This window comes from Carcharhinus amblyrhynchos, chromosome 19, assembly GCF_965287045.1.
Source record: "Carcharhinus amblyrhynchos chromosome 19, sCarAmb.v2.hapA, whole genome shotgun sequence".
In the NCBI taxonomy this organism is placed as follows: domain Eukaryota; kingdom Metazoa; phylum Chordata; class Chondrichthyes; order Carcharhiniformes; family Carcharhinidae; genus Carcharhinus; species Carcharhinus amblyrhynchos.
In genome coordinates this window covers 14,376,997-14,403,778 of record NC_137342.1, presented here as the reverse complement: position 1 = coordinate 14,403,778, position 26,782 = coordinate 14,376,997, and the positions used below count along the sequence as shown (strand labels likewise).

The 26,782-nt window shown below is 41.4% G+C and overlaps 2 protein-coding genes across 4 annotated transcripts; one reads left to right on the top strand and one right to left on the bottom strand.

The window, feature by feature from the left end:
* Positions 1-6,085: 6,085 nt before the first annotated feature.
* Positions 6,086-13,156, bottom strand: alg10 (ALG10 alpha-1,2-mannosyltransferase). 2 transcript variants are annotated; one of them, XM_080207277.1, is made up of 3 exons: positions 12,970-13,156; positions 10,143-10,340; positions 6,086-8,655 (listed from the first exon to the last, which is right to left on the bottom strand). In XM_080207277.1, the coding sequence occupies exons 1-3, from the start codon at positions 13,132-13,134 to the stop codon at positions 7,600-7,602; spliced, it is 1,419 nt and encodes a 472-aa protein (XP_080063403.1). In that variant the 5' UTR covers positions 13,135-13,156; the 3' UTR covers positions 6,086-7,599. The 2 variants fall into 2 exon arrangements, with proteins under 2 accessions (XP_080063403.1, XP_080063404.1); XM_080207278.1 differs by having other exon boundaries at positions 8,407-8,567.
* A 237-nt stretch (positions 13,157-13,393) lies between these two features.
* On the top strand, positions 13,394-20,224 carry tprkb (Tp53rk binding protein). Of its 2 annotated transcripts, none has more exons than XM_080207825.1 (5): positions 13,394-13,477; positions 14,991-15,177; positions 16,487-16,609; positions 18,730-18,906; positions 19,647-20,224. In XM_080207825.1, exons 2-5 carry the CDS (start codon positions 15,037-15,039, stop codon positions 19,731-19,733), a joined length of 528 nt encoding a protein of 175 aa, XP_080063951.1. In that variant the 5' UTR covers positions 13,394-13,477; positions 14,991-15,036; the 3' UTR covers positions 19,734-20,224. The 2 variants fall into 2 exon arrangements, with proteins under 2 accessions (XP_080063951.1, XP_080063950.1); XM_080207824.1 differs by having other exon boundaries at positions 13,410-13,503.
* Positions 20,225-26,782: the final 6,558 nt, after the last annotated feature.

Genomic DNA, 26,782 nt, shown 5'->3' with positions numbered 1-26,782 from the left:
TGACCCAATGGAGACACTTTGTTGAAGCCGGAATAGGTTAGAAAAAGCAGGAAATGAAAAGTTTATTAATCACAAGCAAGGGTTACATTAACACTGCAATGAAGTTACTGCAAAGTTCCCCTAGTCGCTTTGGGCACCTGTTCAGGTCAGTGCACCTAACCAGCACGTCTTTCAGACTGTGGGAGGAAACTGGTGCACCTGGAGGAAACCCTTGCAGACACAGGTAGAACGTGCAAACTCCACACAAACAGTGACCCAAGTTGGGAGTCGAACCCTGGTCCCTGACGCTGCAAGTTAGCAGTGCTAACCACTGTGCCACCCCCGAGTGAAACATTAGGGAAAAGCCCACAGTTTTTATACATTTCAGCAGGTTTCCAAAAAGTCAGCCTACAACCCAAGATCAGATTGTTTTTAAAATTGCCAATTAGAACAATAACCATTCATGTCTCTCAAGTGGATAAAGGGTGTACAATACTTGCATGGCAACCTGGGGTTTTGACATTTGAACTCCCAGAAAAATGGCAGTTAACATTTGAAAATAGTCAGTCCCCATGGAGGATACAAATTCAACCATTCCTTTCAAATAAAACTATCAATTGGTACCAAGCTCAGCTGTGGACCAAAGGATATGCCTGAAGCCAGCAGGCAACTCTTGTAATCTTGATACCTTTAGAAATGGCACAACCACACAGAAATATCCTCTACTCAGTATAGACATTATGGAATGCTACAAATAAACCCCATGCTGAACCCTGACAGACACAGCACAAAACACTGAGCGATCATATCTCTGGAATATCTTGTGCAGACTTCAAGCATTCATTATGGCTTTTTCATGGATTAAGCACACTACCTATTTCAGTTTTAAACAGAAACGTAATCTACTGCATTGGACTCAGTTGCACCTTGCTGTGGAATAGTGGCCTGCAGACTTATCTATATTACTTAATGTCACCAGTAAGTGAATGCTCAACACTGGAGCTTTCAACTAGAAATAACCCAATTGAGAACATATGACCCATGAACAGGAACTGGCTTTTGATAGTGGTATCAAAGGGAAAAACCATTTCAAACTTTGGTAGCCAGCACCTACATAATACAAGATAGAAATCCGTGACTTCTCTACAACCCAATATGATTTTCTTTTTCTATTTTAAATCGAGTAATCATGATCTCTTCAATTCTCAAGAAGCAGGAACTGATGTAACGTAGTGAATGTTAATAAATTGTACTACAGGATTTGATTTAAATGATGGCCATTTGCATTGAAATATAGGCAAGAGAAAATGAGTTAGCACTTTTAACACGTAAATCTTGTAAGAAAAAATGCACAGCTGTCCATTGGCAGCACTGTCTTGAATAGGAAAAAAACTTGCATTTCTATTGCATTATTCATGACCAGACATATCAAAGCAGTTTACAGCCACTTGAAGTGCAGCCACAATTATAATGTAGGAAATGCAGCAGCCAATTGTGCAGATAGCAATTTCACGACCACCAGGTAACTGTGAGATGCTGGTTGAGGGAAGGAAGAGTATTCATGTTGGTTCTAATTGAAATGATCAGCAAGCGATAGAAGACAAATTCTCAAATTTATTTTCATGTATTTAGTTTTTTTCTAGGAGCCATCTGCCATCTTCTGGGGAATAAGATTCAATGTCACAACTCAGAAATTAGCCTTAAAGAAATTTGAAAAGGAATAAGGCTTTTTCAAGGTGCATTCTTAAAAAAAAAGTGTCTCCATTTTCGATTGTCTATTGTTGTGAAACCAAAATTTCAAAACCATTGAAATGGAGACAACTACTGATAATTTCATGACCTCACTTAGATGAGGCTTATAAAATCCCACCCGAGGCCAGAGAATTCCATTCTGTGAGCCGCATTTGCCCTGACTTCGGGGCAGGTGTGCCAGTAAATTTCTGGCACTCCTGTCTGCAAAGCTGCACCAGGAACACTGGTCTTAGACCAATATGAATGCAGTCATCTCCTATACCATCAGCAGAGCATTTCAACAGTCACCTGGGTAAAAACAGACCATTAGACAATCATTTGGACAACAGGACTTGGAGAGGGATTTCCACTCATGTCCTAATTAAATTATAACCAAAATAAACCAGTCACATCCATATTTGGGTCCCATGACAGTTGGAGTGGGGCCTTTTGACAAGCCAACCCAATGCATTTAAGCACCTGTTTTCAAAGAACGCAACCCTGCAACTGCTATCTTACGAACAAATAAATCATCCTTCATCTTTAAAATTACCTTGAGGCTGAAGACAGCAAGACCAGATTTGAGTCTGAAGTCAACCACGTCATGAACTTAACATCGGTGTACCCATTAACTTTACTGGACTTAAATACTTAAGTGTCCTCCAACTAAGTGAGTGTGTGTGAACTTGAGTGTGGCACGAGAGAAAGAGTAGAGCATTTCTATTATTTTACTTAGGGGTACATTTTTAAAAACTTCCATTTTGGTTTTGTGGTTTGCAGTGTTAGAAATACTTAACATTGAAGAATCAAGGAGTGTAGGAACTTGGGACTGTTAAAGACTGTGGTTAGACATTTAGAGATAAGCATCTGTCCAAACGTTAGGAAACCTGAAATCCTAAAACTTATAGTCAACCATTTTGCAACTGAAGAGGCTGACAGAATCTGTAACAAACAGGTTAGCATTAGCAAAGATACAACTGGAAAGACAATGTACAGTGATCAAGGAGATTAATCAAAACCAGAAATCTAGAAATACACAAATTGCTGTCAAATAACAATTAACATATTCCAAACCCACGTGGACCTATTCTTCAATGTTATCTTCAATTTAACATATTATCCACAATATTTTTCTAAAGTGTGAAAAATGTATAATTCTAATTATACTATATTAAAGAAAACCCATGTTGAACACACGAATATCAAGATAATGATCATGAATTATGATTTATGGTATAAAATGAATTGCCCAAACTTTTCAGTCGTAGTAGACCTATTAGCATTGCCATCATTACACCTGTGAAACTTAAAGCAAAAGTTTATTTATCAAATCACAGGTAGGCTTATATTAACACTGCAATGAAGTTACTGTGAAAATCCCTCCGCCCCATACTCCCGACACCTGTTCAAGTACACTGAGGGAGCATTTAGCATGGCCAATCCATCTGACCAGTACATTTTTTTGGATCATGGGAGGAAACTGGAACACCTGAAGGACACCCACGCAGGCATGAGAACATACAAACTTCACAATGACCCAAGTTGGGAAACGAACCTGGGTCCCTGGTGCTGCTAACCAACGTGCAGCCCTTGACAGCAACATATGCAGTTACATGCGGAAAACCAAAATTTGCTGTCAGCAATTCTACACTGCTCCATAGGGTGCACTATTAAAAGTCTCTGTAGATGGAAATCAGTTAGAAATCACTGAACTGATTATAGATTCTACAATTACACTGTAATAGTGTTAAAAACTTCTGAAAATAGTTATGCCTTGTGGGACAACATGTAATTAGGATTTTAACTGCAGACAAGTGATAACTGTTGCTGATGAACCCAACTGTGGAAAATAAAACTTAAATTTGTTATGCAAGTTTTTCCATTAAAAATTCCAGCCTTCCTCTAGGTTTAAATATTTAAGATGCTACGACCCCCAACCTTGATTCGTCTCTGCAAAATTATTTTTTTTTTAGAAAAATTTACTTTGAGGATTTTTCAGTGCAATTGGCTGCTTATCCTGCATGATGACTGCACACTTGCTGGATGCATGGCGATCATCTTTTGATAATGCCAGATTCAAATTAATTTCAGATTTAATTCTCACACAAACGATTAGATCTTTGTGGCCTGCTTTTTTTTCCCCCAAAGCCAGTGGCAAGCATAATCACTTTGGTAATCATTTCACAATCCTGGCTAATAATTGCAGTCACTCCCATTGAAAATCATTAATTTAAATTCCACTGCCAAAATTCTGGGCCAGCAGCACAAAGGATAACACGTCTGACTACAGATCAGAGATTCCAGGTTCAATTCCTAGCTGGCTCAATGTAAAACTCTGAGCAGCACGGTAGCACAGTGATTAGCACTGCTGCTTCACAGCTCCAGGGACCTGGGTTCGATTCCTGGCTTGGGTCACTGTCTGTGTGGAGTTTGTACATTCTCCTCATGTCGTCTGGGTTTCCTCAGGGCACTCCGGTTTCCTCAGGGCAAAGATGGTGGGCTAGGTCGATTGGCCGTGCTAAAATTGCCCCTTAGTGTCCTGAGATGTGTAGGTTAGAGGGATTAGCAGGTAAATGTGTAGGGATATGGGGGCAGGGCCTGAGTGGGATTATGGTCAGTGCAGACTCAATGGGCCAGATGGCCTCTTCCTGCACTGTAGGGATTCTGTGAATACGGGCTTCTTTAATTCTGCTTCCTATCAATTGACAAGCATTAGTTTTGTGAATGCATCAATATATTGCAAATGACAACCACCACATATTATTCTATGCATTATTATAAATGTCTTAACTTTGTCAATCTTACTTTGGCAATTGCATTTCATGCAAAATTTGCTTGTATGTGACTAGCTGTAATTTAATATTTGAAAAATATAGTGACAAATCATAATATACAAAATGGGAATGGGTAGAGGTAAGCAAATAGAAAAAGTATAAATACAAAGTCAACCAACTAAACTAGCTGCAGCTACGAGTGCCAATTCGTACCGTGCAAGTATATTTTAAAAATATTTTTGACAACCATTTGAACTTTCAGTAGCTAAGACAGACAGAACTAAAAACAAGGTTATTAAAAACCAAAGTTACATTTGGGAGCAACATTTTATCTATTTGAAAATGTCTACCTGAATATTCCATTGGAGGCCTGTATCACAGAAGCCCACGCTAATATATCACTATCAAGCCCTTATCTTGTGCAGCAGACTAAGTGACACATTGTCCTTGCTTTTGGAAATCCAAATACCTATATTCCATCCACTAGCTCCTCGTTATCCATTCTGCTCATTACATCACCTCAAACCATGGTGACTCTACCTGATTGTAGAATTAATTCCTCTCTCCCTTGCACATCTTTCTTTTCAACTATTTTTAGGATACTGTGTCTTCTACTGAGAAGACATGCAAAATACTTGCTCAAAGTCTCTGCCATTTCACTGTTTCCCCATTATTAACTCCAGTCTCACCGTCTATAGGACCAAAGCTTACATCAACTACACTATTATTTCTAGTTTTACTATTGGCTTTTATCTTTCCTGATAATTTTTCTCATTCAGCAATGTACACCTTTTCTATTTGATACTGTCCTCAACTTCCTGAGTTAACCATGGATGGTGCATCCTTCTCTTCCATCTTTCTTTGTTGAGGGCAATGAAATAGCTCCTAAAATATTTGCCACTGTTTCTCCAGCAAATTAACTTATAGCCTACGTTCCCATTCCACTTAACCAACTCTGTCTTTACACCTTCGCAATTGCCTTTAAAGGTACCAGTTTCCAACTCAAATTTCTCCTGCTCTGATCAACCTTCCCTTTATTTTGGAGGTAATTCTTTAATTATTTTAAGTCATTGCATTAAATATTAGGGGCAATTCTCAGTCTGCTGGAGACCATGTAGCAGGCATCCCACTGGGTGCCACAGCCTCTACGCATCTCTGGCCGCAGGACTTCTGACACCAATTCTGCACCAGAAATCAGGGCTGCGCTGAATAAATTAATTAGAATTACCATGCTATTAGTAGGCCCAGGACTGAAGTCTCCAGGCCCCCAACCTCTCTGTCCCACCAGGAATGTTTTGCTCCAGCTCCACACTATCAGGAACCTGATGACCCAAACCTGCTGGGATGAAGGGAGCCTCAGGAGGTTGGGGGTGCCCCCCAGGCACAGCCCAAGGGGCAAAGTGGCAATGTCCAGGAAGCACCTTGGCACTGCCCACCTGGCATCAGGTACTGCCAAGACAGCAGGGGAGAAGGGGGTCTCATTGCCACTCTGCAGTTGGCTGTGAGGTAGGAAGGCAGGCCAGCAATTGAAGCTGGCCATTGAGTGGCCGAGGCAGGGGGGGGGGGGGGGGGGTGGTCAGCGCTGTGCTATCAGCCTCTTCAGCGGGAATAGGTTCTGTCCTGTGATTTTTACTAATATTCATACTAGTGCAGTCTGCAGTCCACAAAGTGTGGGAGATTCATTTTGAAAATCATTTCATTTATCAGTTCGGGGTAACTATTTATCTTCCTGTAGTGGACAAATTAAACATTTTCTTTTATGAACCAAACAAAACATTTCTGTGCCTAACATCTCAAACTACTTTTCAGATCCTCTCTGCAAAAACCTCTAGCTTTCTCCCCCTTATAATCACCTCCAACGCAGTGAGGAATGCCACGAAAGATCTGCTAAGAATGTTAATTATTAAAGATCATTAAATATGTAGATATGTGTAGTGACTGGAATGCTGTGCTTCAGATAAAACCTGTGACAACATAACTAACTTTCCTGTTCGATGTCAAACATAACCAAAATACACCAGGTGAAAACATCATGTTTCCAATGCAGGCTTAACAATAGGAAACACTTCAGCGGATCAGTGTACCACAAGACAAATGTCTAATATTTATACTAGTCCTTAATCCTCAGATCAACATGAAAAACACCCACTAAGTGAAAACATTCAGAACTCAAAAATCAGAACTGTTCATCATGGACAGGCTCAATTTCAAATGAATAAGCAAATATTTACTCCCCCACCCACCCCCATTAATATGGGATTAAGGAATATAAAACATTATAGCATTAAATGTATCTCTAATTCAGATGTGTAAACAACTTGGCTTCCTTCTGAGGTAGCACAAGCAAGACCAATATGGTACATGATTAAAAAGATCTTTACATAAACCGCTCTAAATAAATTATAGATCTTTTTATTCATTCATGGGACATGGGCATCGCTGGCTGCCCAGCATTTATTGCCCAGCTCTAGTTGGCCGCGGACAGTCGAGTCAACCAAACCGCTGTGACTCCGAAATAACACGTGGGCCAGAATCCCGCCATGGCAGATGGCTGGATTTGAATTCAATGAAAAAAAATCTGGAATTAAGAATCTAATGATGACCACGAAACATTGTCGATTGCTGGAAAAACCCATCTGGTTCGCACATGTCCTTTAGGGAAGGAAATCTGCTGTTCTTACCTGGTCTGGCTTACATTTGACTCCAGACCCACAGCAATGTGGTTGACTCTTAACTGTCCTCGGGCAACTAGAGCTAGACAATAAAATTTGAGCAGCCAGTGACGCCCATGCCCCAGGAATTAATTTAAAAAACCAAGTTAGAAGTTCATTTATTAGTCACAAGGCTTTCATTAACACTGCAATGAAGTTACTGTGAAAATCCCCTAGTCGCCACACTCCGGTGCCTGTTCAGGTCGATGCACTTAAACAGCACACCTTTCAGACTAACGTCTTTTTGAGTACTGATGTCTGGCAAAAAGCTCAATGATTGCATCCCAACAAGCACACAACTACTATCGCCAAATCAACTAAATAAAGGAATAAACAGCTCTTCCTAATGTATTATGGACGTTTTTACTGTGTGTACATGATTTGTCCACTCCCGACAAAAATGATCACCACATAAATCTTTGAACTTCTTTCCTATCTGGCCACTGAAACGTTTTGTTTAGAAACAAATAAATAGTTAGCACATTGACTAGAGAGTAAATCGCCAGCTCTATAAGAAGTTTAAACCCCAAGGGCATGGGGATGTTCAGTCTATAGATCAGGTACGGCACAATGAAATAACGAAACTCTAATAATTTTTGTGGAACAGTGGCAGCAACCAAACAAATGAAAAACACCAAGTTCCAAAACACTGACTTAGATTTCAGTGCTTCAATGAATGTCCAAGCAGCAAAGATGTACCCTGGGATCAAAACATATTTGATCAGTTCATGCTTCCGAAAGATGTTTTTCCAAACATAAAACGTGTAGTGTCTGTTATCAGCCAGCAAGTACTTATGGACATAAGTGAACTTCCAAACCAGCAGCAGGGAGACAAGCACAAGAACAGTGTAAAGTAATGGATGTTTCTTTATGGAATATAGGAAGCAAGCAATCTTATGAGGGGAAAGCAGGTGGGAAATAGAGAATACAAGGGTGAAGGAGAAGAAGTAGAATAACTGAGGAAAATTCAGAGACATCTCATGGTTGGTCCTATCGCCAACAACTATCCCTCCATTCAGGAAGACAAACAGCAAAAAACCCAGAACTAAAATGATGTATGGCCAGGTCAGAAATATGAGTGCTTTCAGATTGTTTAGTGACAGGACATATTCTAAAAGGAAGTGCACAACGTTCTTGATCTCTGCAGCTGAATTTGGGACAGTGGGGCTCTTTTCATCCTTTTTCTTGAGCGAATCGGTTTTCCATGCTTCTGTTAATTTCTGTGCAACAACGCTTCCTGCGCAGAATATAATCCAGACGATGTTAGTCTGCCTGAACATAAAGGCACAGAAACCAAGGCAGGCAGCAATACCGTGACTCCCATACAGGCACATCAGGTAGGTAAACAAGATAAAGAACGTTGACCCTGCATCTGTGTAATAGAAGAACGAGAAAAAGTAAAGCAGGGGAAATGAGGCAAGTGTTAATGCAGACACAATGCGCTGGAATGCGGAGGTAGCCTGGAAAGGAAGAAGAAAGAATTACAACATTAATCATCAATTTAAGGGAGATGTCTTGTCAATGAAAATAAACCCCTACAATTTTAGAACACAACAGTACAAGCAAGCAAATGCTCCATCAGATCCTTCATATTCTTTATCTCCAGTTACCAGTATTTTTCTGACCATTGCTTTACAAGTTCATCATTCACTCCCACCAACAGGCTCCTGTTAATACACTTAGATGTGAGGCCCGCCATTATTTCCAAGAACAGGGTCAGGAAAAACGAGCATATTTTACGTGCCCCCTGCACCAGAACACACAGACAGGGAACTAGCTGCAGGTGAGCACAGGGATTACTTCTGATTCTGAATGGTCACATCCAACAGGCTGGGCCTTAATTATAACTGTTTGTAAGTCACTTTGCCAATGATATGATTTGTCTCGGTTTGAAAAATACAAGTCAATGCTGCAGCCCCAGAATAATCTAATAGTGTATCCACTATAATTGTGCAATCACATTTATGAGGAGTCAATGGTTGGAAATTCTGTACCAATAACACTGAGTAACAGTAATGGGAACTAGCACATCAACACATTACATTAGTAACATTTTTACAGTTCAGCAGATCTTAAGATAAGGTAAACTCCTTGAGCTCAACAACTATTTTCTTCAAATTTAGTCCTCTGGATTTCAAAATGCTCCAAAAAGCTAAGAGGTGAATGGGGTAACATTTTACTGCTGCTCTCAGCCCCAGTTATAATTTAATATTGGCTGAATTAAAAAGGAATTTGACACTGTCATTTCCATTTGTTCTGAACAGCATTCCCAACTGCACAGACATGTCAGATGGAAGTATAAAAACATTCCAGCACAAAGCTCTTGGTAGTGATGTGTACAAGTGTACGGTTTGGTAAGACACGGGTCGCTCTGCATGACATTAACTGAGGTTTGAATTTTTTGCTCAATGCCCACAGGCTTGGAATAAGGAAATCAAGCTGGAGTTTATCTTGAGGGCAAGGGCCGAAGAGATGGAAAATCATGTTCAGTGGCTTGAAATTATTAGCCTACCATCAGAAATTTACCTTCATATGTATGTTTATCAGTGCTTTGGAAGAGAAAGAAGATATGCTACAGCATAAAATTATTCTCTGCATCAATATACAAAATTCTAAATAGGGAAGTTTGAAATACTAAGATTAAAGAAACAGTTCATGTAAATTGTTGGCTAATTCTGTTTAATTCAATGTAGATGGTGGGCATTAACTTGGGTACAGCAAATATAAAGAGATACTTATTGAGTTAGGAGGTATATGCTTTTAAACGTTTAACTCCTAAATAAATGCAAGATTTGACTCCAGCTCTAGCCTTCATTAACTGGCTTTCAGAAAGATAACACTTCTTACAACAGGAGCCGAGAAGCTTTAATTACATTCTATTTTAAGTGCGTCAGGCATTCGTTATTATTTTGGTGTGTAAAAGAAAAATGAACAGGAACTTGAGTACCTTGTTCTTTTGGTGTATCTTGCACAACAGCAGGTAAAGTAAGTAGAGGTTCCCAGCGCTGAACAGTAGATTAACGAATCTTAGCATTCCCGTGGAACACACCACAGTCCCTGTCCAGCCCATCAGCCAAGACACCGGCTTGATTATCCCAGTGGATACCAGATAGAGGCCGGGTAGAGTCGTGATCATTGGATCCCACTGCGCAACATTTGAGAATAAAACAATTCATAATTTGAAGTATTCTAGAACTGTGAACAAGTGCATGTATTTATTGTCTGCTACACAATAAAGACAACTTGATGAAAGAGCAATTTACAGGAATTTGAACTCAAGTATCTCTCATCTTCTACAGTAAAAGAAACCATAATGCACTTGCTATATTATTGGTCGTTGTTTGAGGAACATTGCACACCTCATGATTTGCCTTTCCACATTGTTCCAAGAATGTTATATTAGAAAGTTACTTTTAAGTTTATTTATTAGTCTCAAGTAGGCTTATATTAACATTGCAATGGAGTTACTGTGAAAATCCCCTAGTTGCCACACTCTGGCGCCTGTTCGGGTTCACTGGGGGAGAATTTAGAATGGCCAATGCACCTAACCAGCACGTCTTTCAGACTGTGGGAGGAAAGTGGAGAACCCAGAGGAAACCCACATAGATAGGGGGAGAACGTGCAGACTCTGCACAGAGTGACCCAAGATGGAAATCGAACCCGAGTCCCTGGTGCTGTGGGGCAGCAGTGCTAAAATCTTGGAAATGGTTTGTGTCTTGGGTAATTCTGGAACCATTAGGTTTAAAGAATGATTGTATCAATATAATTTCAGGATTGCCTTTAAGTGTCCTCAGAATAATCTGGACAGAGCAAACAATTGATGAATTTGGAAAATCGGGATCTGAGCATCTCATGAGCTGCAAGGAAGAGGAAATCTAGAATGTAGGACTACTAGAAAGATTAGGCCAGATCTAGGAAGGACTGGATGAGTTGGACAACGTAAGAAACTGGATGGAGGGAGGAATAAGAAAGTGTGTGCAGAATTGCAGTGAGCAGAGAAGAAGGGCTTCCAGCCTCTCGACTGTTGCTAAAGATGGATGAACAAAATGTCTTTTAGATCCAAATTTAAAAGTGGTACAAAATCAAGTCAGCAATCATACAGCATTGAAGGGTTGTAGTAATCATAACATAGAATCATAGAATACCTACACTGCACAAAGAGGCCATTCGGCCCATCATATCTGCACCAACACAATCCCACCCAGGCCCTTTCCCCGTAGCCTCACACATTTACCCTGCTAGTCCCCCTGACACTAAGTATCAATTTCACACAGTCAATCAACTTGACCAGCGCACATCTTTGGACTGTGGGAGGAAACTGGAGCACCCGGAGGAAACTCATGCAGACACAGGGAAAACATGCAAACTCCACACAGACAGTGACCCAAGCCAGGAATCGAACCCAGGTCCCTGGCACCTTGAGGCAGCTAACCACTGTGCCACCCTAAAGTCCACAAATGAGGCTCAGGTTTCTACAGCTGAGTTTATTCGGTATGGCAAGGGAGAGTTTTAGCACAGCCAAGGCATCTAACCATCTTTGGATTGAGACAGGAAACCAGAAAACCAGAAAACGCAGAGGAAACCCACAGACACAGGGAGAACGTGCAGACTCCACTTAGTGACCCAAGCCAGAAACCGAACCTGGGTCCCTGGCGCTGTGAGGCTGCAGTATCAACCAGTGAGCCACCCTGCTCCAGTGACAAGGTCAATTTCTTCCATATATTGTAATAAACACAAAATCAACATTCACTTTTCACCACAAAACTGAAATTTGGAACTCGCCTCATTAACTGCTGGAATACGTGAACCTGGCAAATTAGAGAGGAAAAGCAAAGAACATTTTGGACAGGAAAAAATGTCTCAATGCCACAATATTTCTTTCTCCCAATTTGCTGACTGTAGTATCTTAGTGCTTTTTAAGCCAAAGGATCCCAGGAAATCATGGAAAGTTGGCAATCTCTCATTATCACTGGTGATTATGAGGGCCGAATTTCCTCGGATGGTAAGAAGCTCAACCTCCTAGAACCTAAAGTGGGAACTGACCCCACTCAGGGTGGACACCAAGATCCAATAACAGCATCTTGTAGATGGTGGTTAAGTAACAGGGTATCGCTTGGACTGCCATCGCATGGGGGCCAGCACCCCGACTCCTCAGAGCTACAGGCCCAACTGATGAGTGGGTTAGTTAGTTTGTTTGTTACCATGCCAAGACAACACAGGGAGGTCACAGTGATGGGGGAGAGGGAGCTCCCTTCACCAGCAGTGTTGAGACTTTCAGGAGACAGATTGTCCATACTGGAGGTCCACTCACTGGAACCTGCTGGGATACAATGGAGCTTTACCTCAAGTTACCCCTCTCATAGAGGCAGGGTTTTTGGGATGCAGATAAAATACCAGTAGGTCTGGGAAAGGGCACTTAATTGGGCAATTAATTACTTCAATTGCCCATTCAAGTGCTACAGAATTTTCCATTGACACCAATATGTCATTGGTCCAGCTCATGCTGTAGAAATAAGGGAAAAAAAGTTTCCAGTGGCTGAAAGGACAACGAGAGAAAAGGAAGTAAAAAGATAAACGGAAAAAAAATCACAACAGCTGACAGGGGAACTTCCTTTGAACAGGGTGCAGAGTGGACAGGAGTTGTGTCCTCACCTCCCCCACCGCCTACCTATAAAATCAGCATTAGGTTACCGAGTTGGATGATCAGCCATGATCTTAATGTCTAGCAGGACAGGCGCGAAGGGCCGAATGGCCTCCTCCCGCTCCCTGTTTACCTCGGAAAATCGCCCATCGCAATAGCGCTGCGCCTGCGGCACGTGGAAAATCTCGTCCATGTAGGGATTCCTCTGGCCCCGGTTGATCAGAGAGAAAAGCACGGAGGAGATAAGGAAGCTGCAGCTGAGCAGGGCACAGAAGAGGAGCGGCTCCAAGCGCTCCATCCCGAGCGGGAGCAGAGAGGGACTGGGCCCCGAGGGGGCGGGGCTAATGACGCAGAGCGGGGCGGAGCTAATTACGTAGGATGGGAAGGGGCTAATTACGCAGAGCGGGGCGGAGCTAAGACGTAAGGAATGGGCGGGATTTCTCTTTGGGGGGATTGGGCGCGAATGTCGCGAGTTCCCAAGGATTGGGCGGGGCTGGAGTGACGCATGAGAGGGGCGGGGCTGGAGTGACGCTGGCAGCCCCTCTTTCTCCCGGTCAGTTTGTACTGGGGGCGGAACCATTTTAGCTGATTCGTACCTGCTGGGGGACTAGTATGTTAGTTGGATTGTGGAACTGTTTCCGGTTAGTGTTTGCTGCGGGAGTTAATGGTGAGATGTATTATTAAAAGGAGGATGGGAATGAAACATTGCAGCAGATATCTCGTTTCCTTCTTTTAAATAGCTGGGATTCTCGGTGTTGGGGGTGGGGGGGCAGCTCGATTCCTCCCTCAATGTGTGGCTCCCTCTGACTTTACTGCCCATCCAAACTCCAAACTTGTGCTCTGCTTCTCTCTCCAAACACCTGCCGAGTTCCAGCGTTTTCAGTGATTTAATTCTTGGCTTTGATGATGGATGGCATAGTGGTTAGCGCTGCTTACTCACAGCGCCAGGGATCCAGGTTCCATTCCCGGCTTGGGTGACTGTCTGTGTGGAGTTTGCACATTCTCCCCGTGCCTGCGTGGGTTTTCTCCTACACGCCAAAGATGCGCTGGTTAGGTTGATTGGCCATGTTAAATTGCCATTTAGTGTCAGGAGGATTAGTAGAGTAAGGGTGCGGGGTTATGGGAATAGGCCTGAGTGGGATTGTTGTCAGTGCTGACTCGATGGGCCAAATGGCGTCTCTGCACTGCAGGGATTCAAGGATTATTCTGTAAACAGAAAACTAAGAAATTTGGCACATCAGCTTTGCAGATGCACTATAGAAAGCGTTCGTTCTGGTTGTATCACAGCTTGGTGAGGCTCCTGCTCTGCCCAAGACCGCAAGAAACTACTAAAGGTTGTGAATGTAGCACAATCCATCAAGCAAACCGGCCTTCCATCCATTGACTGTCTACACTTCCCACTGCCTCAGCAAAGTAGCCAGCATAATTAAAGAGCCCACGCAGCCCAGACATCCTCTTTTCCACCTTCCTTTGGGAAAAAGGTACAAAAGTCTGAGGTCATGTACCAACTGACTCAAGAACAGCTTCTTCCCGGCTGCTGTCAAATTTTTGAATGGACTTACCTTGCATTAAGTTGATCTTTCTCTACACCCTAGCTATGACTGTAACGGTACATTCAGCACTGTCTTGTTTCCTTCTCTATGAACAATATGTTTTGAATGTATAGTGCGCAAGAAACAATACTTTTCATGTTAATAAATACTTTTCGTTCTGTGACAATAAAAATGAAATCAAAAGTCGAGCATCCTAGTCTTCAAGACTCTTGAATTTCATTAAACTTCATTCTTAACCATTTCAAAGCCATTAATGTGGTGTCTATTTGACTTCCTTTGTGTTGTACTTTTCATTTGGCTTGTTCATCATCATTACCACTTTTATTGTTTTGTATAACTGTCTCTGTACAATCTCCTATTAACTCCCCATTGTAGTTTAGTAAGAAAAATAAAGTTGTTTTCTAGAACTTGTGTGTAACCAGAAAGTGAATACATTTCTGTTTAGTGTTTCTGTTATCATTTGGTTAAGTGTTTCAGCCTTGGCACGAACTGGGCTGTGTTTTGAAAGGGGGATTTTAAGTTGTTGTAATTATGGAGCTTTGTGTAGTTTTTCAGAGCAAACATTTTCTTAATCAATTCACATGATCCTTTGTTAATATAGATCAGCTTGTCATCCGATGAATTGCTGCTTTTAGCCAACAAACAGGATGATTATGACACATGAACTGGAACTCTTTCCAGGATGCACGGTAACGCTTCTTTTGTTTAAAGATGTTAAAAATGCTGCTGAACTTCGAAAGAAAGCTGTGGAGGGAGCCATAGATGGAGCATTAATAAATGCATCAATGGTGAGAATTATTGTCTAAATTATTGCTGTGATTTTTTAAAAATAAATTTTTGTATTGTTTTTATCTATATAACATGTAAGAAGATATTGGGTATAAATTGTTGAAATGAAGTTTATTCTGTGTGTGAAGGAGATGGTATAACCACAAGCTATAAGGCCAGCGGATGAGCAGAATAACCAATGTACTTAACATGTTCTTATTTAAGCAAGTGTGGTTTCTAGTTTTGTGTCAATTCATTAAATTTGGTTAGACTGTATGTGAGTTAGTAATTAATGCACACAAGATTGCTGAACCATTTACACCAGGAAAAAGTAAAGTTAAACTTTATTTATTAGTCACAAGTAAGGTTACATTAACACTGCAAAGAAGTTATTGTGAAATTCCCCTTGTCGCCACACCCCGGTGCCTGTTCGGGGTCAATGCACCTAACCAGCACATCTTTTAGAATGTTGGAGGAAACCCACTTAGACACAGGGAGAACGTGCAAACTCCACACAGATAGTGACCCAACCCGGGAATCAAACTTGGGATCCTGACACTTTGAGGCAGCAGTCATTCAGTCATTGACCAACTGTTGAAATAGCTGATCTCAGCTGGGCTAACAAAGGCATGATTGAGCTTTGGGGTAGAGATAGAAAAATAAATAAACAGGGCTTCACTTGTTGTGTTCTTACCCAGTGGCCTGTGTTAGAAATTTATATATTTATGTTTTTGGATGCTGGCACATCATATTTGGATGTGGTCACCCTTTTTCCCCTGGTCACACCCAGTCCAGCTTCAGGAGCATTTGGATATCCTATCACGGCAGTGAGGAAAACAGTGTTTGTTTTTTATGTGAAGTTAAATTCTACAAAGTCACAGCTATTAAGCAATTCAATCTACAATTATTAGAGTTAATTTCCTGGAATAAAATAGTTATTATCAGAATAATAACTATTATCAGAATCTGATCTAAAACTTTGAAAGTTAAAAATATTAATGGTGGAGCTGCTTTCAGAAGACTTTATTCTCTAATAATATTGTAAGTCATTATTTGATTTGTAAGATCTTGGGCAGGATTTTCTGGCGTCGCTCGTCCACAAACTGGAAAATCCTGCTGGAGGTTAACAGACCTTTCCATAATCTGCCCCTCTCCCACTTCGAGTTCCATAGCGGGCGGGACAGCAAAATTGCAGCCATTGTTCCAACTACACACAAACTATTCAGATAGTTCTCTCAATGATAGCAACGTGATTTAACAAATGGAGCTGTCAATATAATACCTTATTTTGTGTAAACTGTGAATATAGTCTTTATCTCTCTTTTGCAGATAGTGGATCCATTTCAGATCCTTATAGCAGCAAACAAAGCAGTCCATTTACACAAACTGGCCAAAATGAAGACAAGAGGCCTTTACTCTGAAATCATATTTAATCTCTCACCAACAAATAATGTAAGATTTGATTTTCTGAGTGATAATTTTGAAGTGTGCTATAAGCTCCCATTCTCAGATCTGCTCTTTGCATTGTAGCCTTGATATCTCCTGAATACACCATTTACCTAACTATAAGTTATCATAGAAGAATCATAGAATCCCTACAGTGTAGAAGGAGGCCATTCAGCCCATTGAGCCTGCGCCAACAATAATCCCACCTGGGGCCGTATCCCATAGTTCCACAAATTTACCCTGCTAACCTCCCTGACACTAAGGGGCAATTTATCATGGCCAATCAACCTAACCCGCACATCTTTGGAGTGTGGGAGGAAACTGGAGCACCTGGAGGAAACCCACGCAGACACGGGAGGATGTGTAAGCTCCACACAGACAGTTATCCGAAGCTGGAGCTGAACCCAGATCCCTGGCGTTATGAGGCAACAATGCTAACTTTTATGCCACCGTGCCACCCAAAACCTCACAGTTGTGACCGTGCCACCCAAAACCTTACAACAGTTAAACCTCACAATTGTGAACTGATAGCATCTTCGGGGTGGAAATTTCAGAGGCCTCACTGGAACCGAGCATTAATGTCACTCACAAATGTAACCCATCATTAAAAATAATGTTTAATAGAAAAAGATCTATGAAATCTCCGACTGCTTTTCTTTTCAAGGATTTACTTGTAGCTCTGTCAGTCAAACTAGCCGTCTTCTTCAGGAGCCAGGCGAAATCTTACGCTGGCCTCGCACAATCCGAAAGATAGAATTATCCCCACCGCAGGTGTGGTTGTTTTCTGAAACCGTTCAATAGGGGATAATGAACTGTTTAATGCCCTCATTCCTAATAGACAACGATAGGTGACTCATTAAATTTTCTTGCCTCATTGCTCCAACCTATGTTCTTTTTATGTCTGGCTTTCTTTAAAACAAGATTCTTGAACATAACTTCCTGCCATATCCTATCTGTGACGTGAAGAAAGAAAGTAGATGAGGCAGTGCAGTTGATGTTGTCCGCATCGACTTTAGCAAGGCCTTTAACGAGGAGTGGCATGGTAGGTTGTTACATAAGGTTAAATCTCCCGCGATCCAGGGTGAGGTAGCCAAATGGATACAAATTGGCTTGATGACAGAAGACAGAGGGTGTTATAGAGGGTTGTTTTTCAAACTGGAGGCTGTGCCTCAGGGATTGGTGCTGGGGTCCACTGATATTTGTTATTTATATCAATGATTTGGATGAGAATTTAGTAGGCATGATTAGTAAATTTGCAGATGACACCAAGATTGGTGGCATAATGGACAATGAAGAAGGTTATGTAAGATCGCAACATTACTTGATCAATTGGGCCAGTGGGCCTATGAATGGCAGATGGAGTTTAATTTAGATAAATGCAAGGTGATGCATTTTGGTCGATTGAACCGGGGCAGGACTAACTCGGTTAATGGTAGAGCTCTGGGGAAAGGTATAGAACAAAGGTACAGGTTCTTAGCTCCTTGAAAGTGGAGTCACAGGTGGACAGAGTGGTGAAGAAGGCATTCGGTGTGCTTGGTTTCATTGGTCAGAATATTGAATACAGGCGTCGGAATGTCTTGGTAAGACCACACTTGGAATACTGTGTCCATTTTTGGTCACCCTGTTACAGAAAGGGTATTATTAAACTAGAAAGAGTGCAGAAAAGATCTACTAAGATGCTATTGGGACTTGATGGTTTGGGTTATAAGGAGAGGCTGGATAGACTGGGACTTTTTTTTTTCTGGGATGATTTTCTAGAGGTCTATAAAATAATACAGGGCATAGATCAGCTAGATAATCAATATCTTTTCCCAAAGATAGGGGAGTCTAAATCTAGAAGGCATAGGTTTAAGGGGAAAGATACAAAAGGGTCCAGAGAGGCAATTTTTTCACACACAGGCTGTGTGTGTCTGGAACAAACTGCCAGAGGTAGTAGTGGAAGCAGGTACTATTTTGTCTTTTACAAGCATTTAGACAGTTACATGGGTAAGATGGGTATAGAGGGATATGGGCCAAACGTGAGCAATTATGACTTGCTTTGGGGTTAACAAAGGGGCGGCATGGGCAAATTGGGCCAAGGGGCCTGTTTCCATGCTGGAAACTTCTAGGTGCAATTTTTTTTCCAGATTTCCGATGCCTTCAGAAAGTTTGGGATATCAGACAATGACACTGCTGTTCTTGTCGTTCTTGTGGGTGATGGAAAGAGAGAATGTAATTTAGAAGATATCACGAGGCAAGTGGAGGGCCAACAAATCTGTGTCCAGGACATTTCAACAATAACAGATGTGGCCAGAATCAGAAAGGTTTGTAAACTACACGGTGACTTGCGTTAAGATAATGGTTCCTCGCAATAGCTACATTGCAAATTTTTGAAATTAACTTTACCACGATTGGCACCAAAACACGATTTACGTTTCACGCACTGTTGAATTATTTCAACGCCTTATCAGTGAGTGTAAATTATGTTTTGCAGTTGAGTTTATTTTGTCTGTAGACAGTTGCATTTCAATGGAAGTCAAATAATTCTAAACTAGCTGGGCAAAGAACAAATGGCTGATGTACTGAATAATTTAATTTGAGTTGCACATCTTTGTGATACCTTGCAGAATAAAGTTATCACAGGATGTGTTCTTATTAAAATGTAAATTTTTACCGTGAAGTTTGGAGTATTTTGAAAGATGAATTATTCATACAAAGTGTTACAGATGATGTCCTCTCCATTCCTTGTTAGACTTTGTTACATGAATGACAGCTGCCTTTTCACACCTGCAATCCTTCATAAACCGAACCTATCTGATCCCAGCCATGCTGCTGTGAAGGCACACACAGCGGAAGCTGGTTTGTTCCTTCTTTGGAAGGCTGGGTGACCACGTGCTAAACTGTAAACAACTCTGAAATAATATTTTCCCTCAATCAAGAATTATGTAGGACACAACAGAATGGAAGGGCCAGGGAGGGTGGAATGTAACATGTTTCTTCTTTCATAAAAGGGCCTTGCTCTCACTCAAAATAAATCCTCATCAAAGTGTTTTACTTTCCACAGTTTTACAAAGTGTCTCCGCCTGAGGAAAATGTTGGCAGCTTGTTGGATGCAGTCATTTGCCGAATGTCAGTTAAAGAGATTCTTTGACAGAACAAACTAATGGATTCTTAAACGATTTTTCTCTGAACTAAAACAACAAAGTTTTGCAATATGGAAACGTTGCTTCCACTTTTGTGTTTTTGAACTGATGATCTGCCAGCCGCAGTCAGTTTTACAAAGCACCTGCAACAAGTTCAAGCCTGTATGGAAAATTACTTTTGATAAAAGAGTGAACATTATTTTAAGAAAAGAGTTCAGAGCCCTATGGTTACCGTGTGTACAAGCTACAGGATGTACTAAAACCTCAACAAATTATCACAATCAAGGAGGATTAATGTATGAGAACACCATCCCCCTGAAGTCATGCAGTACTGACTTGGACATGGAACCCGATTTCCTCATCCTTAGTAGTGAGAGTACGTGGACTGCAGGGCATTGTGAAGAAGGCCGACCACCGTTTTCTCAACTCTGCTCTGGATAAGCAATAAAAACTGACTTTGTCAGCAATTCTTTGTGAATGAATAAAAATCTTGAAACTGCCTGAGCTTTTTAATGTTTGTTTCCTTTGCATGTAGAGCATAAAGCTTGGTTATTGTGCTTTCCAAATTTAAATCAATCATTATTTATATTGAGTTGCATGTTTCACATAGCACTAAAGCTGTTTCCTTCCACCTCTGTCTCCAGCCCTCCCAGGTAAACAATGCTTCCTAACCTGATTTCACCTTTTCTGCTATTCTAAACTGCAATCCTTCTCATTCATGCCCTTCTATTTTATTGTATTTAGCTATTTACTATCGGTGCTGCATATCCTTCGAAGTCAATCCCACTCATAAGGTTTCAGCCTGAACAGCCATTCCACACGGTATGATGCCATTTACCGAGCCATTCCAGCAGTCAATCACGTTTCACCCATTCACTCTGCATCTTAGAATAAAAGAGGGGGAGGAATGGGGTTGAGATTAAGTGAGAGACCGGTGATAGCTGAAATCAAGATAGTGATTGAAGCAAAGAAAGGAGATCAAGGATGTAATGATCTGTATTTTGCTAGCTGCTGACGTTGAAGAAAGTTGCACCAAAATATCCAACAATTTCTGGTATTGGTCTCACTGCTCCTGACACTAATTCAAATGCTTGTGATAGGAGATCCCTGGAGTCCAACAACTGAATGTAATTGAGCAGACTGAACAGTCAGAATAAGACAGAACCTTAAATAACAAAATCTGGAATGTTAATCATGATGGAGAATGTTACAACCAGGTGAGAAGAGGTGAACTGGCTCCACTATTCAACCTCCCCTGAAGATCACAACAAATGTTTTAACTTTCTTTTTATGTGCCCTTTTCAAATCATAATGTGTTTATGTATTTAAACCAGGAATAATGAGGAGCCAATAAAACAAGATTTTCTTGAGTCTAAGAAAGAACAAATTTATTAACCAACTAAACCCAAGAAATATAATAAAAATGCAAGTCAAGTATTTGGATGCTAACATGTGCAAACATTTAAAAAGTTTATTTATTAGTCACAAGTAAGGCTTACACTAACATGCAATTAAGTTGAAGTAAAATTCCCTTTGTTACCCAGTCTGGTATCTGTCTGGGTCAATGCAGTTAACCAGAACATCTTTCAGAATCTGGGAGGAAACCCATGCAGACATGGCGAGAACATGCAAACTCCACATACTGACCCAAGCCAGGAATCAAACCCAGGTTCCCTGGTGCTGTGAAGCAGCAGTGCTAACCATTGTGCTGCCATGCTGCCCCACATAGTTATCAGAAATAATGGGAGTTAGAATCCAATAAAAACAAGTTAAAAGAATGTATGATGTTTTTTGATTGTCCTTAAGGCATAGTTTTTAAATGTTACGGCTGCTTTAGTTTTCTTGAATGCAGTCAGATGTAGAAGATGTTGCAATTGGAAACAGGAAACAGCAGCAGGAAGACCATTTGGCTCTTCAACCCTGCTCTGCCATTTAATATCATCATGGCTGAGCCTCTTAGCTCAACACCAGACTTCAGCACATTATTGCAAGATCTCAGTTCACTGCTAGGTTTCTGGTAAAGTTGGTTTCTGGAACTGGGCGACACTCTTGTTTCATAAGAGAGAGCGAGGGAGAGAGCAGCCTCCAGCTTATTGCTTTACTTAAAACTGTCTTGACACATTGTGTCACCTGCAACCTCCTTCAAGTGGCTGGGCAGCCTTGCCAAAAAAAGTCACCCACTGTGTATTTCCAGGAAGCTTTTGGGCTTGTCTGTCTGTGATAGCCAGTGTTTCAATGTCCAGCAGTTTGCAATTTTAATGTCTTTTCCTCAGTTAGTTAAGAATTTAATAGGAAAGCTTCTCTCTTCACACTCCCTAGGGTTATTTCTTTGTTTCTTACATCCACCTTGGAATGAGGCTTTTGAGCAGTTTGCTCTGCCTCAGTTCAATTTTCCAGTCAGTTAAAAGTTGAAAAATCATATTTTTAATATCCTAATAAAGGGTCATCCAGATTCGAAAGGTTTACCCTTTTCTTTCTCCGCAGGTGCTGTTAGAGCTGCTGAGATCTTCCAGTATTTTTTGTTTTTGTTACAGATTCCAGCATCCGCAGTATTTTGCTTTTACACTCTGTATAACCAAGTTCACCTCATTGAATTACCATCAACTTGAAAGGAATTCTGCAATTCCTACTTCCAGCTAACTGAACCCACCTGAACAATAATTCCTCTGTGAAGGAACCCTCACTGGGCTCTGACTTCCTGGACTCTGGCAAACACATGAAGTGATATCCATATCTGTGATTCTTTTTCTTTTAAGCTACTTATGGTCATAAAAACTCCCCTTCCCTATCTTCTTTTTGTGTGCTTATGTGTGTGCACGACATTGCAAATACCCTTCAGGCTTGAAAATATGAATAAACTTCACTCTGAATTTAACCCTGAAGAGAGTTTGCTGCCAGTCACTTTAAAATTGATACCACAAACAGGGGATAGGGAAACCTGTTTCAAAAATCAGAACACTTCTATTCATGGGCAGATGGTGAGAACATATTTGCTCATCTCTCCTGTCCATAACAATACTCACAATAGGCATGATTTCAGGTAAGTATTTAAAGCATAGAATCATTCTGTGCAGTGCAGGTCTTTTGGCCCATCTCATCTGCACTGACATGTTGAAACATCTGATCTGCCACCTAATCCCATTTTCCAGCAATTGGCCCATAGCCTTGAATGTTATGGTGTGCTAAGTGCTCAACCAGGGACTTTTTAAAGGACATGAGGCAATCAGTCTCCACCACCCTTCCAGGCACTGCATTCCAAATCATCACCAGCTTCTGGGTAAAGAAGATTTTCCTTGCATCCCCCCTAAACCTCCTGCCCCTCATCTTGAACTTGTGTCCCTTCGTGGCTGACCCTTCAACTAAGGGGAACAGTTACTCTTTATCCACTCTGTCCACGCCCCCCATCGTCTTGTACACATCAATCAGGTTGCCCCTCCGCCTGCTCTGCGCCAACAAAAACAACCCAAGCCTATCACAACCTCTCTTCATAGCTTAAATGTTCCATCCCAGGCAGCATCCTGGTGAATCTCCTCTGCACCTCCTCCAGTACAATCACATCCTTCCTATAATGGGGCCACCAGAACTGTACACAGTGCTCCAGCTGTATATTTTCTGTCTTTTTCCATGAATTCTTTAATAAATATAGGTACTTTATTTTGAGCACCAGAGGAATTCATATTTTTGGCTAAGTAAAAGTTTCTTTAAAAATAATAATGACTGTACTTGAAAACCTAACCAAAGAAAGTATTCCTTACACACGGGAAATGCTCCAGATAAAATGGAACATTTCCATAAATCATCGCATTCTCTTAAGATTTCAGAATAACTTAAAGTAAACGTCTGCCTGAGATTATAACATTGTTTATTCCTGTCTGGTAGTAGCTAAATTGATCCAATCATGTTGTTAAAACAATTCAGCAATACCACTGGTGTTAATATTAAAGTTAAGCCAGTAATGTTGTGAATGGAAGGTTGTATATGATAGATCATTTCAGAAGTACTGGATTATATAGCAGATTAGAATGGTGACTCTGGTATTTAGTTTCGAAACCAGCCTGGTCTAATGAAAAGGTCCTTTCTGATTGCTAGATTTGGATAAGATCATAAAAATTAGGCATTTGGCCCATCGAGTCTTCGCCATTCAATCTTGGCTGAAATGATTCTCATCCCCATTCTCCTGCCTTCTCCCTATAACCCTTATTGATCAAGAACCTATCTATCTCTGTCTTAAAGATACTCAATGACCTGGCCTCCACTGCCCTCTGTGGCAACGAGTTCCACAGACTGACTACCATCTGGCTGAAGAAATTCCTCCTCATCTCAGTTTTAAAGGAGCGTCTCTTCACTCTGAGGTTCTGCCCTCGAGCTCTAGTCTCTCCCACTAGTGGAAACATCCTCTCCACATCCACTCTATCTAGGCCTCTCAGTATTTTAAAGTTTCAATTAAATCTCCTCTCCTCCTTCTAAACTCCATCGAGTAAAGACCCAGACTCCTCAACCACTTCTCATATGACAAACCCTTCATCCCCAGAGATCATTCTTGTGAATCTTCTCTATTAATCTCTGCTGTTGTGTGTTTATTTGGAGGGTTTTGTGTAATGGATGTTGGCTTTGCTTGGAACGCATCAGAGATATTTCCTTAAGAGTTATACATTATCATGGTTATGGTATTTCTTGTTGTAACATTTAAAGTTCTTGCTAATTGTCTTATTATACATGTCAACAATATTTTTAATTAAACTTTGTTTTTGAAAAAAGCTCCTCATTGTTCAATTGAGACACTCCTGGAGCGGAACCACTCATGCTCATCCTAGCCAAATTCAATGGAAAATGTCACAGGTCAGGGGAGCTTCATACAACACCTTGAAGTATCCAACCTGACTTGTAACTCAAAGTCAGTGTAGTGAATGGCAAGACCTGTTCTTTCGCTGGCACCCAAAAGTAGATGCTTTATTGGAAAACAACCAGTGAATCATTTAAATGCAACTGCTAGGAAATAATTGTTAAATTGATCATTTCAAATATAACCTGATCTTTTTAAAAAAACTCAGCAAAAGGTCTTTAAAATACAAATGTACTGTCTGATCTGACTGATTAAGAATTCAAATAAATAGAATTATTTGTCAAATCTTGGTAAATTTTCTTTCACTTTTGGGATTTAGTTTCAGAATCATCCTGCATTGATTAGAGAATCTCATGGCATGGTGATGTACGATAGAAATTGTCCATAGCCATTGAAGATTTTGGTGGAAGTTCTGACCAAACATCACACAAGAACACAAGGGTAGATTTTCTTCTTGACCTCATTTAACTAATCCTTTCCAGGAAGGTGAATAACTGTCCAGTGGATGGAATTTGTGTATAGCATGTCAACAAGTGCAGGAGTGGGGAGGAGTTCACTTATGAGTAAGAGAAATGAGCTGACTCAAAGTTTGTCGTATGGAATCATAGGATCCCTACAGTGCCGAAGGAGGCCATTTGGCCCATCGAGGCTTCGCCAACAACAATCCCACCCAGGCCTGATCCCCGTCACCTCACATATTTACTCCCCTAATTTCCCTGACACTAAGGGGTGATTTAGCATGATCAATCAACCTAACCTGCTCATCTTTGGACTGTGGGCAGAAACCGGAGCACCCGGAGGAAACCCACACAGACACAGGGAGAATGTGCAAACACCGCACAGACAGTGAACCAAGGCTGGAGTCAAACCCAGATCCTTGGCGGTGTGAGGTGACAGTGCTAACCACAATGCTATCGTAGTGTAGCAATGCTTCACTTACTAAAGGAATGGCACACTAAAACGTTGTCTGCCGTCACTGATTTATGGCAGGTTTTATGCAAATTGGTTTGAGCGGAATCTTGAGGAAATAAATCACTGCTGAAAGGTAGAATGATTTTGAGAGTAATTTCCACCCAGAATGCTGACAGCGCACAGAGCGTAAAATCAACCCAGCATGCTTTAAAAGCCACCTGTCACTTAGTCTTAGGTGATGTTTTCAATAGTTCTCACACATTTCTTCTGTCGCAGTCACGCTTGTCAGCCTAATTGCTCCAGACATTTTCCTTCATGTCACTCATTTCCCCAACTCCTGAATCCTGTATTACTTTATATTCCCAGTAGGTGGTGTAAATGTCCACATTTCAGATTCTTTGGTCCCATTGATTCCACGGGAACAAACTACAGATCTGACAGACTAAAAATCTGATTTGGCCCATTAGCAATTAAGTGCAGAGATCACAGCGAGTGCTTACCCTGCACCCACGGTTCCCAGCAAAACCTATTGCTAAGTGGCAGCAAGGGATTCAGGGGAACAGGTAGCTAGCACGAATAACGGCTGTTCCTGCATTTCTTAAAAGCAGCTGGTCTCCATTAAAGTAAAAGTAAAGTTTATTTATTAGTCACAAGTAAGGCTTACATGGCGTTTGACAAGGTACCTCACAAGAGGTTATTGCAGAAGGTCAGGGGACATGGAGTTGGGGGTAGGGTGTTAGCGTGGATAGAGGATTGGTTGTCAAATAGGAGGCAGAGAGTGGGGGTTAATGGGTGCTATTCGGATTGGCGGTTGGTGACTAGTGGAGTGCCCCAGGGGTCGGTGCTGGGGCCTCAGCTATTTACCATTTATATAGATGATCTGGAGGAGGGAACTGAGTGTATGGTGTCGAAATTTGCTGATGACACGAAGATTGGTGGAACGGCAAATTGTGTGGAGGGTGTGGAGAGTCTACAGAAGGATCTAGATCGGCTGGGCGAATGGGCGAGGACCTGGCAAATGGAATTTAATGTTGGCAAGTGCGAGGTGGTCCACTTTGGTAGGAATAATGGTAGGAAGGATTATTACTTACATGGCGAAAAACTGCAGCAGGCGACGGTGCAGAGGGACCTCGGGGTCCTTGTGCATGAGTCGCAAAAACCCAGCCTGCAGGTGCAGCAGGTGGTCAGGAAGGCGAATGGAATGCTGGCCCTCATAGCGAGGGGGATTGAATATAAAAGTAGGGAGGTCTTGCTGCAGCTGTATAGGGCATTGGTGAGGCCGCAGCTGGAGTACTGTGTGCA

What these genes read in the sequence shown, in the direction of transcription:
- alg10 (XM_080207277.1), bottom strand. Translation starts at nt 13,134, where the DNA reads ATGGAGCGCTTGGAGCCGCTCCTCTTCTGTGCCCTGCTCAGCTGCAGC. An exon ending in GCGATGGGCGATTTTCCGAG is followed by an intron (nt 10,341 to 12,969) that starts GTAAACAGGGAG and finishes AATGTTGCGCAG; the next exon opens with TGGGATCCAATGATCACGAC. An exon ending in AGATACACCAAAAGAACAAG is followed by an intron (nt 8,656 to 10,142) that starts GTACTCAAGTTC and finishes CTTCCTTTCCAG; the next exon opens with GCTACCTCCGCATTCCAGCG.
- tprkb (XM_080207825.1), top strand. Translation starts at nt 15,037, where the DNA reads ATGATTATGACACATGAACTGGAACTCTTTCCAGGATGCACGGTAACG. An exon ending in ATCTCTCACCAACAAATAAT is followed by an intron (nt 16,610 to 18,729) that starts GTAAGATTTGAT and finishes TTTTTTTTCCAG; the next exon opens with ATTTCCGATGCCTTCAGAAA. An exon ending in ATGTGGCCAGAATCAGAAAG is followed by an intron (nt 18,907 to 19,646) that starts GTTTGTAAACTA and finishes TACTTTCCACAG; the next exon opens with TTTTACAAAGTGTCTCCGCC.